This window comes from Equus asinus, chromosome 1 (assembly GCF_041296235.1).
Source record: "Equus asinus isolate D_3611 breed Donkey chromosome 1, EquAss-T2T_v2, whole genome shotgun sequence".
Lineage (NCBI taxonomy): Eukaryota > Metazoa > Chordata > Mammalia > Perissodactyla > Equidae > Equus > Equus asinus.
Window position 1 is genome coordinate 108,017,624 of NC_091790.1, and position 12,036 is coordinate 108,029,659.

Genomic DNA, 12,036 nt, shown 5'->3' on the forward strand with positions numbered 1-12,036 from the left:
ATTGAAAACTAGTGTGTGTCCAAAGAAAGACAAACAGGATAGTTAGTAGAATGATGCTATTCTGTGACGAGGGTTTGAAGGAGTTAGAGGTGGTCAACCTGAAGAAGAGAAGCAAATGCAAGATGAGAATGGACATCTCTACTTGGGAGAAAGATTGTAAGAGAGAAGAAGGAGGTTACCTATTTTGTGCAATTCTATTAAGACAAGACTTAAAACAATGGGCACAAGTTATAAGGAGCAGATTCTGCGTCAATGTAAGAAAGCATTGCCCAACAATCAAGGACAACCAGCAATAGGACAGGTCTCAGGGCCACAAGCTCTTCATAACTCCCTATATTTGAGTAGAAGCTAGTGGGAACTCCAAAGATGGGTAGAAATTTGGTATATCCAGTCACTTTACAAATTCAGCTACTTATGGAGTTGTTGTTTAAGCAGATTTGGTCAATTATAACCTAGGACCATGACAATAGTGATTTACATCTTTATTTCTCTCCCATTAATTTTCCAACCTTCTTGGTTTTCAGAAAAGCTGGTCAAGAATCCAGTTGGGAGGGTGCAGGAAAATTCAGCCCTCTCCCAAAAACACAGTTAAATAACTGTCATTATGTGATGAAGCCTCCAGTGCAAAAATGTTGTTTTGTTGAGCAAAACACTAGCCCAACTGGGAGAAACTCCATTGTACATTCCCTAATGGAAACATTATTTGCCAAATTAGTTGATGAATGTTAGTCCATCGCTCTGTAATGGGAGAACTCTCATAACCGTGGAGGAAAAGAATGTGGCCCATTTCCCATTGTGTGTTTTGTTTTCATTTACATCTGTGTATGTTTCCCAGTTTGGGGCCACCTGTCCCCAAACAGCTGGAAGCAGGCGGTATATTCAAGAGCCCTGAGCCAAAACACATTAACTCCTAATCCTTGGTCGTGTCAGGGGTGGTTGCCGGCCGTGGGAATCATCCTTCTCCTGCCTTTGCACAGCTGTATGCTCTAAATCGCTGGAGGGAAAACTGTTTCATATTAAAATGCATTATTTTTTTTAGATCATAAAGCTTGTCAATTCCTCACCCGTGACTGTTCTCACAGGTTACGGGCCAGTGTCTGTGTAAATTAGGCTATGATGGGAAACGCTGCAGTGAGTGCAAGGAAAATTATTACGGTGACCCACAGGGGCGATGCATTCGTAAGTATTGGTAATTCTGAAAACATGAGTCCAGTCAACCTGGTCCTACCATGGGCAGGCTATGAGCCACCTGAATTTTAAGTTCCTCTATTTGGTAGAAAATGCACAAACTTTAATCCTAGTTTTGAAAATAATTTGTGTGTGTGTGTGTGTGAAGAAGAGTAGCCCTGGGCTAACACCTGTGCCAATCTCCCTCTATTTTGTATGTGGGACACCACTACAGCATGGCTTGACAAGCAGTGTGTAGGTCCGCGCCCAGGATCCGAACCCACAAATCCTGGGCCACTGAAGCAGAGCACATGAAATTAACCACTATGCCACCAGGCCAGCCCCTGAAGATAATATGTTTTGTAGCCCTATAAAGAAGCTTTTCTTCTCCTATATTAAAATTTTAGGCTGTATTTTAATGTTAGCCTATATTAAAACTCCTCAAATTCATTGATGGAACAGACCTCTGAGGTCATGACTTATAGCCCATTTTCTGCTATTTGGAAGCATGTTGACAAAAACAGCTACTCTGGATTTAGGTACAGGCTGGGAGATGGATCATAGGAAGCCAGCAGAGGGGATGTTTCCTCAGCATAGCTCTCATAGATCTGGGTCTGTCGTATATTCACGTATTCATTTATGTAAAACTATTCATAGAGTGCCTACTGGGTACTCTAGATAGTCAACAAATGAGGCAAGGCAGCTAACCTCATGGAGTTTGTGTTCTAGTGTCTTTCATCCCATGTCTTAGCACTAGTTATAGGTTTTAGAGCAGCACAGTCCAGTAGAACTTTCTGACAGATGGAAATGTTCTGTGTCTGCTCTGTCCAGTGCAGGAGCCACTAGCCACATGTAGCTGTTGAGCACTTGCAATGTGGCTAGTGCAAGTGAGGAAAAGACTTGTTTAATTCATTTCATTCATTTAAATTTGAACAGCCACATGTGGTTAGTGGCTACCATATTAGCGCAGATTTAGAATGAGTTTGTTCTAGGAGGAAGGACTGTGAATGTCTATTTACTGTCAGCTTCCAAACAAAGTCAATCCAGGGCCAGCCTGGTGGCATAGTGGTTAAGTTTGTGCCTTTTGCTTTGGTGGCCCAGGGTTCACAAGTTCAGATCCCTGATGCAGACCTACACACTGCTTGTCAAGCCGTGCTGTGGTGGTGTCCCACATACAAAATGGAGGAAGATTAGCACAGATGTTAGCTCAGGGCCAATCTTCCTCACGAAAAAACATTTTTAAAAAAAGGAGTTGGGGCTGGCCCCATGGCCAAATGGCTAAGTTCATGTGATCCACTTCAGCAGCCTGGGGTTCACTGGTTTGGATGCTGGGTGTGAACCTACACACTGATCATCAAGCCGTGCTGTGGTGGCACCCCACATAGAGGAACTAGAATGACCTACAACTAGGATATACAACTATGTACTGTGGCTTTGGGGAGGCAAAAAAGGAAGATTGGCAACAGATGTTAGCTCAGGGCCAATCTTCCTCACCAAAAATTGCTAAAAAAAAAAAAAAAAAGTCAATCCAAAGAAATATGAGATGTGATGGGCTTATCGTTGTGGTCACTCCACACATGGTAACTCTTTCCTCCTCTCCATTCCTTTATAAATGTACTCTTGTGGCTAAAATAAATTGTCTTCACATCCTTGCCCCATTCAAATACGTATTCTCAATAGTACCCTGGGTCCCACTTCCTCAGTTTTCTAAGTAGAATTGCTACTTTAAAAACCAGAGAGGAATTTTGGCTCTTGGAAAACCTTTCTTAGAGAGCCTTTTTCCCTGTGTCCCTCTAATATTTCAATAATCCTATTTTATAAAAACACATTCATCTTTTATAGAGAAAACTTTGCAAATGGTCAACTCAGGCCACAGACCCCACTAAAGCTCCTGGGGAAGAGTGGGTCATAAGGGGGAGCCTTGGCCTCCAGTTGGTGAGGTGAGGTATGCCAGCCCATGGGGGAGGCCTCTGGACCAAAGCGAATATGCCAGACGGAGGGTATCTAGTCAGGAGCCTACTATGTTAATCAGTTTTTATTTGTAACTGACATTATTTTTACTCAAGCTGTCAAACGCATTTTTAAATCGTTTGCTCCTTCCGGTTAGTCCAAAGACAGGCTGGTGATTCCCTCACCTGCTGGAAAGGCAGGAACTTTAGCAGTTTTCCCATCCTCCATCTTTAGGCTCCATCAAAAACCTACTCAGCTAAAGTGCATGTGACATCAGGGTTTTTTTCCAATTAAGACAAAATGAATTTAATTTTCTTCCTTTTTTATAAGAGTTTCTTTTTTTTAGAGCAGTTTTAGATTCACAACAAAATTGAGAGGAAGGTAAAGAGATTTCGCATATACCTCCTGCCCTCACACATGCGTGGCCTGCCGCACTATCAACATCCCCACCAGAGTGGTACAGTTGTTGCAAGTGGTGACCTCCATTGACACATCATAGTCACCAAAGTCCATAGTTTATATTAGGGTTCACTCTTTTTATTGTCCATTTTATGGGTTTGGACAAATGTATAAGGACGTCTATCTATCATTATAGCATCATACACAGTATTTCCACTGCCCTAAAAACCCTCTGTGCCTTGCCTATTCATCCCTCTCTCCTCCTAACCCCTGGCAACCTAAGCCATTGATCTTTTTACTGATTCCATATTTTGCCTTTTCCAGAGTGCCCGATAGTTGGAATCATACAGTATGTAGCCTTTTCATATTGGCTTCTTTTACTTGGTAATGTACATTTAAGATTCCTCTATATCTTTTCATGGCTTGAAGCTCATTTCTTTTTAGTGCTGAATAATATTCCATTGCCTAATTGTACCATGGTTTATTTATCCATTCACCTACTGAAGGACATCTTCGTTGCTTTCCAAATTTTGGCAATTATGAATTGCTGTAAACATCCACGTGCAGGTTTTTGTGTGGATGTGAGTTGTACTTTGGGTAAATACCAAGGAGTGAGGCCCCCCCCTACCCTTTTTGACACTAGAAAAGTTCTTCTTGTCTAATGGAAGACAGCGTGGGTCAGCACACCCAGGCTGGGTTTTACTAAGAAAAAGTGTGGTCATAGGAATTCTTAGAGAGCCTGTGACATGCTTGAATCCCCCTTGGGAGCAGTAGCAACAGTGACTAATGTGTTGTCCACCACTGGATCCATGTTCCTCACTCGAATAAGTGAAGAACCCACACAGGAACCTCACACTCATCCAGTAAAAACCACACCTAATGTTTCCCATAAAGAAACCATGAACTGATTTGTTAGTAGAATGAAAGGAGGAATGCTGTATTTTAATGGCCATTGCACAGATCTCTGAAATCATACCGGGTTTTAAATGTTCACCTTAGAAATGGGAGTTGGGGAGATTCTCAGGAGAAAGGAAAGGACTTTATTCTCGAGCTAGTCTTAAGCAAAAGACCAGGTGACCGACTTTCTCTGCTCCTTCTCTCTTCCTTTTTAGCATGTGACTGCAACCAGGAAGGTACCCAGAAGCCCGTCTGTGACCAGGCCATGGGCATGTGCCGCTGCCGGGAGGGTGTTAGCGGCCCACGATGTGATCGCTGTGCCCGGGGTCACAACCAGGAATTCCCTGCTTGTCTTCCGTGTCACTCGTGCTTTCATCAATGGGACCACACCATTTCTTCCCTCTCCAAAGCGGTGCAAGGGTTAATTAGGCTGGCTGCTACCATGGATGATAAAAGAGAGACCCTGCCTGCCTGTGAGGCCGACTTCAAAGACCTCACAGAGAACATGTCCGAAATAGAAAGGATTTTGAAACATCCTGTTTTCTCATCTGGGGAATTCTTAAAAGTCAAGGATTATCATGACTCCGTTCGGTAAGATCTGTGCTCAAGCGATAGATAACCAAGTTCCTGATTCACCTTAACTCCTGCTGAGTTTTACCAGCCTTTGATTTAGAAACCTACCCATGTGGACGTTAGGGGAAGGGTAATTAATAGGATAATCACCAGCCAGTTAATAACTAGGCTGGTGGTCAGGTTTATCTGTCTCTTTCTTACTAATTAGGACTACATTTGATTTTTCCAAATGCCATTGATTATAACAAAAAGGCAATCATTAAGAGGTTAATTGGAAAGCCCAAACCCAGTGAGGCCGAGAGATATAAAATTGGAAGTAGGGTAGTTTCCAACACAAATATTTTTCTTTCAACTGTGCACTCAGGGAAATTTGCTAAATCTTCCCAAATTCTTCAGCTGCTTAGAATAACCCATACATTAATGTGAAGTCTCATAACAAGTACGATGATTCTTTCAACAAGGCAATATAATTTTTATTATGTATTATTGAATCTTTTTTTTCATTCATCAAACATTGCTAGAGATTATGTTGGTTGTTCTGGGTCAGGGGTCAGCAAACCACAGCCCACAGGCGGAATATGACACGCCACCTGTTTTTGTAAGTAAAGTTTCATTGGAGCACAACCATGCCCGTTTATTTACACATCCTCTGTGGCTGCTTTCTCTCTACAATGCCAAGTTGAGTCGTCGTGGCAGACACACCGTGGCCCTCCAGGCCTAAAATATTTACTCTCTGGCCCTTTACAGATAGTAATATTGATCCCCCATAAAAAGTCCTGGATTAAGGAATAGTGGAAGCTGCAGAGTTTTATGTCACACAAAACACAAGTGTAAATATACCATTCATTATCAATAGGCAAAAATCTCAGAAGTGCGTGGTAATTGCTTAAAAGTCACACAAGGAAGAAGACACAACCCACCTGGACAGTTCAGAGAATGGGCCAGCTGTGTCATAAATGCAGCTACAGGGCTCAGGGAGGTCACATGGCCAAGTCAAGCCAGCAGGTGAGAAGAGGGACATCAATACCTTTGTAAAGATTGTTGCCCTGCAGGGTTTGGGCCTCGTGTTCGTAGATCTCCCCACTTTTCAACAAATGTCATCCAGATTTTTATGGAAATGCCCCCACTTTAAAATGCAGACAGCTAATCCCATATGCTTTTGAAAAGCACGGTATAGGCCAAAGAAACATTCTGTGGATGAGCTTTGGCCCATGGTCCACTGGTTTGTGGTTCTAGAAAATAGCAGACACAGTGGAACTGAGAAAGCAGAATGAACGAATCCACAATGGACATCCTAGATAAAGAGACGGCAGGAGCCAGAGCAGAGCCAGAGAGAAGAGAGCAAGAGAGCAAGGCAGCAGGGACCCCGGGGCCAGGCCTGAAGTGGTGAGGAAAGGAGTGCCAACTGGGCCTCTTCAGCCAGAGCCAAATGCCCCACACTCCAATGCACCTACTGAACTCCTAGTCCTCTTTAACAGCCACCCAAAGACCACCTCCTCTCTGAAGCCTTCCCTGACCTCCTCAGAGAAAGGCATGAGTTTCTTTCTCCGCCTTCCCCCCTCCTTGTGGCTCACCCATCATTGCCTCACTGAGGGACTCCAGAAGGCAGAGTGTCAGGGGCCTTCTCTGTGCTTCTATTCTCCAGGCCTGGTTTAGTTATATGATAAATGCTTGCTGGTAAATTACAAATCAAAGGGGAAGGGAGGAAGGGAACCAGGGCCATCACAAGCATAGATTCAGAAGTCAAATCAGCACGGTTCAAATCCACTTACTGCTGTGTGGCCTTAGGCAAGTTAACTTCTCCAAGCTTCAGTTTCTTCATAAAAATGGAGGACAAAGTCTCTATTTCATAGGATTCTTGTGAGAATTACTCAAGACAAGCCACTTAGATGGTATCTGGCACAAAGTAAGTGCTTAGAGAGTACCAATTATAATGATAATAATTACTATTCTTATTATTAATAATAGCCTAAAGAACTATAGTCCTGACCATTGGAGCCTAAAGGAAAAGTCTGTAGATTAGAAGGGAGAGTTAGAGCAGAAAATTCTAGGAAGCATTAGTTAATGCCTTGCACTTGTGGCAAGATAAATTAATCCTGTAAATTTGTATTGTAATTTCCCTCAACTGTACTTTTCAAGATTTGCACCCAATTTTCCCCTCATGAGGGACATATTAATCATTCACTTGACCCAACTCTGTCTGCTGAACCCAGCAAATTGAAGCGGGACAAAGGTGTGCACATCAGAGAAGAAGGTGATGGAGAATGAACACACCAGGGGTACAGTCACAACAGGAAACCTCCTTGCTTGTAGGATTTAAAAGTTAAGACCCTGTACAGAAGGAGCGCTAAAAGGACGCTTACTGGAAGCAGATTTATTCTAAATGAAGAACTGATTTTACCCGAGGCTGGGCGAGGGCTTCTGTGTTGAAATTGAATATAGACTGGCTCTCTTAGGCTGATTTAAATGAACCGTATCTGAATACATGTTTTTGAAGACCCAAAGCAAAGGGAGACAGAGAGAGTATAAACAGCTGAAATTGAAAGATTCAAAACCCTTTATTCTCTTCGACCTTGTATGCTGATCATATTTGAGGTGAATGCTGAAATATTCCAGGAAGCTGAATTAACAAAAGTGAGATAAGCCATAAAGAGAATTATGAACTGTCAAATGAAAAATTGGCAGCAGGGGGAAATCCATTCTAATTATGAGGATACCTAATAGCGCGGACAATGTTTTACATGTGTTTTTTTCCACCAATCTATCAAATGTAGTACAAGCTTCACTGCATTGACTCTCGTTTTCCCCTGTAGGAAACAAATCGAGCAGCTAAGTGGGCAGCTGAAAACAGTGTATGAGTTTCAAGATCTGAAAGAAACAACAGAAAGAATGAGGAACGAAGCAGACCTCTTACTTGCAGATCTGCAGGAAGAAATTGATTTGCGCTCTGGTGCCCGTAATGCAAGCATCGTGGGTAAGAGAGAAAATGCACTTCAAGTGTCTATTTCTGGGCAAAGGTAGATGAAATCCATAGTGCATTCCATTAGAGTCACCCTGTGCTTACTGCCATAGCATCCGAGCGCTTTACAACGTGAAAACACGCCCGTTAGAGGTATTATTTGTATGTGAATATTTCAACTTTTTAAACATTGCAGAGTCTGGCTAGCATTTGCTCAAAATAATGAATACAGCTAACAATGTCGGATATTAAACAAATACTAAAACCCAAAGTAACCTTCTAATGCCAAACCATGCAAGGTCTTGTGTAATCAGTAACTTAGAAATTCTAATATCACCATAAGGAAATGAGAGAGATGTTTCTATGCCTCCCTGAGAATAAGTCAATCCATTTCCAACAAACATAAATGCACAGGAATATAGGCAAAAAGACTTACACATTTCTCACGAGAACTTTGTAAGGATTTGGAGTAACCTACTAGAAGCCCTTAATTCATGTTGCATAGTTCTTAAAAATGAAGGGGAATTCAAGTTTTGGAAGACGGTGGCATAGGAGGATCCTGAACTTGCCTTCTGCTGTGGACACAACAAACCTACAACCACCTGTGGAACGATATCCTCTGAGAAAGATCTAGAAACTGGATGAAAAGAACCTCCACAACAAGGGACAACACAGAGAAGGGTGGAAGAGGTAGAGAGACAGCCCCAATGAGGAAAAAACCACACCTAGCTGTGGCACTTCATGCTCAGGAGTGCTCTCAATATCCCAGAGAGGAAGGAGATGGCTTGCCCCCCACCTCCTGGGACTGAGACATTGGTGGCCGCCATTTTTATGATCTAGTTCAGCTGTGCTGACACAGATGCTGGCAGGCACCATTGGAGTCCTCCCTCCAGCCTGTTAGTGCATACAGGATGGAAAGAGAGAGAAGAGTTTTCCAGACAAGCAAAAACTACAGGAATTTCTCACCACTAAACCAGCCTTTCAAGAAGTGTTAAAGCGACCTATTGAAGTGGGAAAGAGAAGACCACAGATAAGAATGAGAAAATTATCAAAGAAAAAAAATCACTGGTAAAGGCAAATATACAGTAAAGGTAGCAGATCAACCACCTATGAAGCTAATATGAAGGTCAAAAGAAAAAGTACTAAAAATATCTATCCCCGTAATAAGAGGTTAAGGGATACATACACCAAAAAAGAGGTTAAGTATGATATCAAAAATATAAAACGTGAATCAAGAAGAAATAGAGAATCCAAATAGACCAATGACTAGTAAGGATATTGAAAGAGTAATCAAAAACCTCTCCAGAAATAAAAGTCCAGGACCAAATGGATTCCCTGGTGAATTCTACTAAACATTCAAAGAAGATCTAATACCTATCCTTCTCAAACTCTTCCAAAAAATTGAAGAGGAGGGGATGCTTCCTAACTCATTTTATGAGGCCAACATTACCCTGATACAAAAACCAAAGACAACACAAAAAAAGAAAATTACAGGCCAATATTGCTGATGGACATAGATGCAAAATTCTTCAACAAAATACTAGTAAATCAAATACAACAATACATTAAAAGGATAATACACCATGATCAAGTGGGATTTATACCAGGAATGCAAGGATGATTTAACATCTGCAAATCAATCAATGTGATACAGCACATTAACAAAATGAAGAATAAAAATCACATGATCATCTCAATAGATGCAGAAAAAACATTCAACAAGATTCAGCATCCACTTATGATAAAAACTGAATAAAATGTGTATAGAAGGAAAGCACCTCAACAGAATAAAGGCCATATATGACAAACCCACAGCTGACATCGTACTCAATGGTGAAAAACTGAAAGCTATCACTCTAAGAACAGGAAGAAGACAAGGATGCCCACTTTTACAAGCCTTATTCAACACAGTATTGGAAGTCGTAGCCAGAGCAATTAGGCAAGAAAAGAAATAAAAGGGATCCAAATTGGAAAGGAAGAAGTAAAACTGTCACTTGCAGATGACATGATTTTATGTATGTAAACCCTAAAGAATCCACCAAAAACACAATTAGAATAATAAACAAATACAGTAAAGTTGCAGGGTACAAAATCAACATACAAAAATTAGTTGCATTTCTACACACTAACAATGAAATAGCAGAAAGAAAAATCAAGGATACAATCTCATTTATAATTGCAACAAAAAGAATAAAACATCTAGGCATAAATTTAACCAAGGAGGTGAAAGACTTATACACTGAAAACTATAAAACATTATTGAATGAAATCAAAGAAGACACAAAGAAATGGAATGATATTCCATGCTCATGAATTGGAAGAATTAGCATAATTACAAGGTCCGTATTACCTAAAGCAATCTACAGATTCAATGCAATCCCTATCAAAGGCACAATGACATTTTTCATGGAAATAGAACAAGGAATCCTAAAATTTATATGGAACAACAAAAGACCCTGATTAGCTAAAGCAATCCTGAGAAAAAATAACAAAGCTGGAGGCATCACACTCCCTGATTTCAAAATATACTACAAAGCTATAGTAATCAAAACAGCATAGTACTGGCACAAAAATAGACACACGGATCAATGGAACAGAATTGAGAGCCCAGAAATTAACCCACATATCTATGAATAGCTAATTTTTGATAAAGGAGCCAAGAACATACAGTGGAGAAAGGAAAGTCTCTTCAATAAATGGTGTTGGGAAAACTGAACAGCCACATGCAAAAGAATGAAAGCAGACCACCATCTTACACCACACACAAAAATTAACTCAAAATGGATTAAAGACTTGAATGTAAGACCTGGCACCATAAAACTTCTAGAAGAAAACATAGGCAGTACGCTCTTTGACGTTGGTCTTAGCAGCATCTTTCTGAATATGTCTCCTCAGGCAAGGGAAACAAAAGAAAAAATAAACAAATGGGACTACATCAAACTAGAAAGCTTCTGCACAGCAAAGGAAATCATCAGCAAACAAAAAGACAAGCTACCAATTGGAAGAAGATATTTGCAAATCATATCTGATAAGGGGCTAATATTAAAAATATATAAAGAACTCATACAACTCAACAACAAAAAGACAAACAACCCAATTTAAAAATGGGGAGAGGATCTGAACAGACATTTTTCCAAAGAAGATTTACAGATGGCCAACAGGCACGTGAAAAGATGTTCAACATCACTAATTATTAGGGAAATGCAAATCAAAACCACACTGAAATATCACCTCACGCCCATCAGAATGGTTATTATTAAAAAGACAAGAAATAAGTGTTGGAGAGGATGTGGAGAAAAGAGAACGCTTGGCTACTGCTGGTGGGAAATGTAAATGGTGCAGCCACTATGGAAAATGGTATGTAGATTCCTCAAAAAATTGCGAACAGAACTACCCTATGATCCAACTATTCCACTTCTGGGTGATTATCCCAAGAACACGAAAATACTAACTGGAAAAGATATATGCACCCCTATGTTCATTGCAGCATTATTCACAATAGCCAAGACTTGGAAGCAACCCAAGTGCCCATCAATGGATGAATGGATAAAGAAGAGGTGGTATATACATATAGACACACACAATGGAATACTACTCAGCCATAAAGAAGATGAAATCTTGCCATTTTTGACAACATGGATGGACCTTGAGGGTATTACACTAAGCAAAATAAGTCAGACAGAGAAAGTCAAATACCAAGTGATTTCACTGATATGTGGAAGATAAAATAAGCAAACAACCACATAGAGATGGAGAACAGATTGGTGGTTACCAGAGGGGAAGGGGGTGGGGGGAGGGCAAAAGGGGTAAAGGGGCACATATATACCGTGATGGATGGAAACTAGACTTTTGGTGGTGAACACAATGTAGTCTACACAGAAGTCAAAATATAATGGTGTACACCTGAAATTTATATAATGTTATAAACCAATGTTGCCTCAATAAAAAAAAATTTTTTTTTAATGAATGGGAGCCATGCCAAAGCCAAGATCAACTTAGAGGAGAAATGGAACTGTAAAGCAAAACTTTGCTTAGCTCATCCTCTGATCTCTGATAAGATCCCTGTTATACTTGGAAATGAACAACCTGCT

General features: G+C 40.7%; 1 protein-coding gene across 7 annotated transcripts in view; it reads left to right on the forward strand.

Annotated features, from left to right (window-relative positions):
• LAMB4 (laminin subunit beta 4) overlaps positions 1-12,036 on the forward strand; it is a 110,689-nt gene that overhangs the window by 74,311 nt on the left and 24,342 nt on the right. For 6 of the 7 annotated variants that reach the window (XR_011501964.1, XR_011501965.1, XM_070504908.1 and 3 more), the window contains 3 exons: positions 1,083-1,179; positions 4,629-5,004; positions 7,800-7,960. Coding sequence is in view for 5 of the 7 variants with exons in the window: in XM_070504908.1 (XP_070361009.1) it covers positions 1,083-1,179; positions 4,629-5,004; positions 7,800-7,960 (634 nt within the window). In the remaining 2 variants the exon portion in view is untranslated. The remainder of the gene's footprint in view (positions 1-1,082; positions 1,180-4,628; positions 5,005-7,799; positions 7,961-12,036) is intronic. The other variant, XM_070504911.1, reaches the window with a different exon arrangement.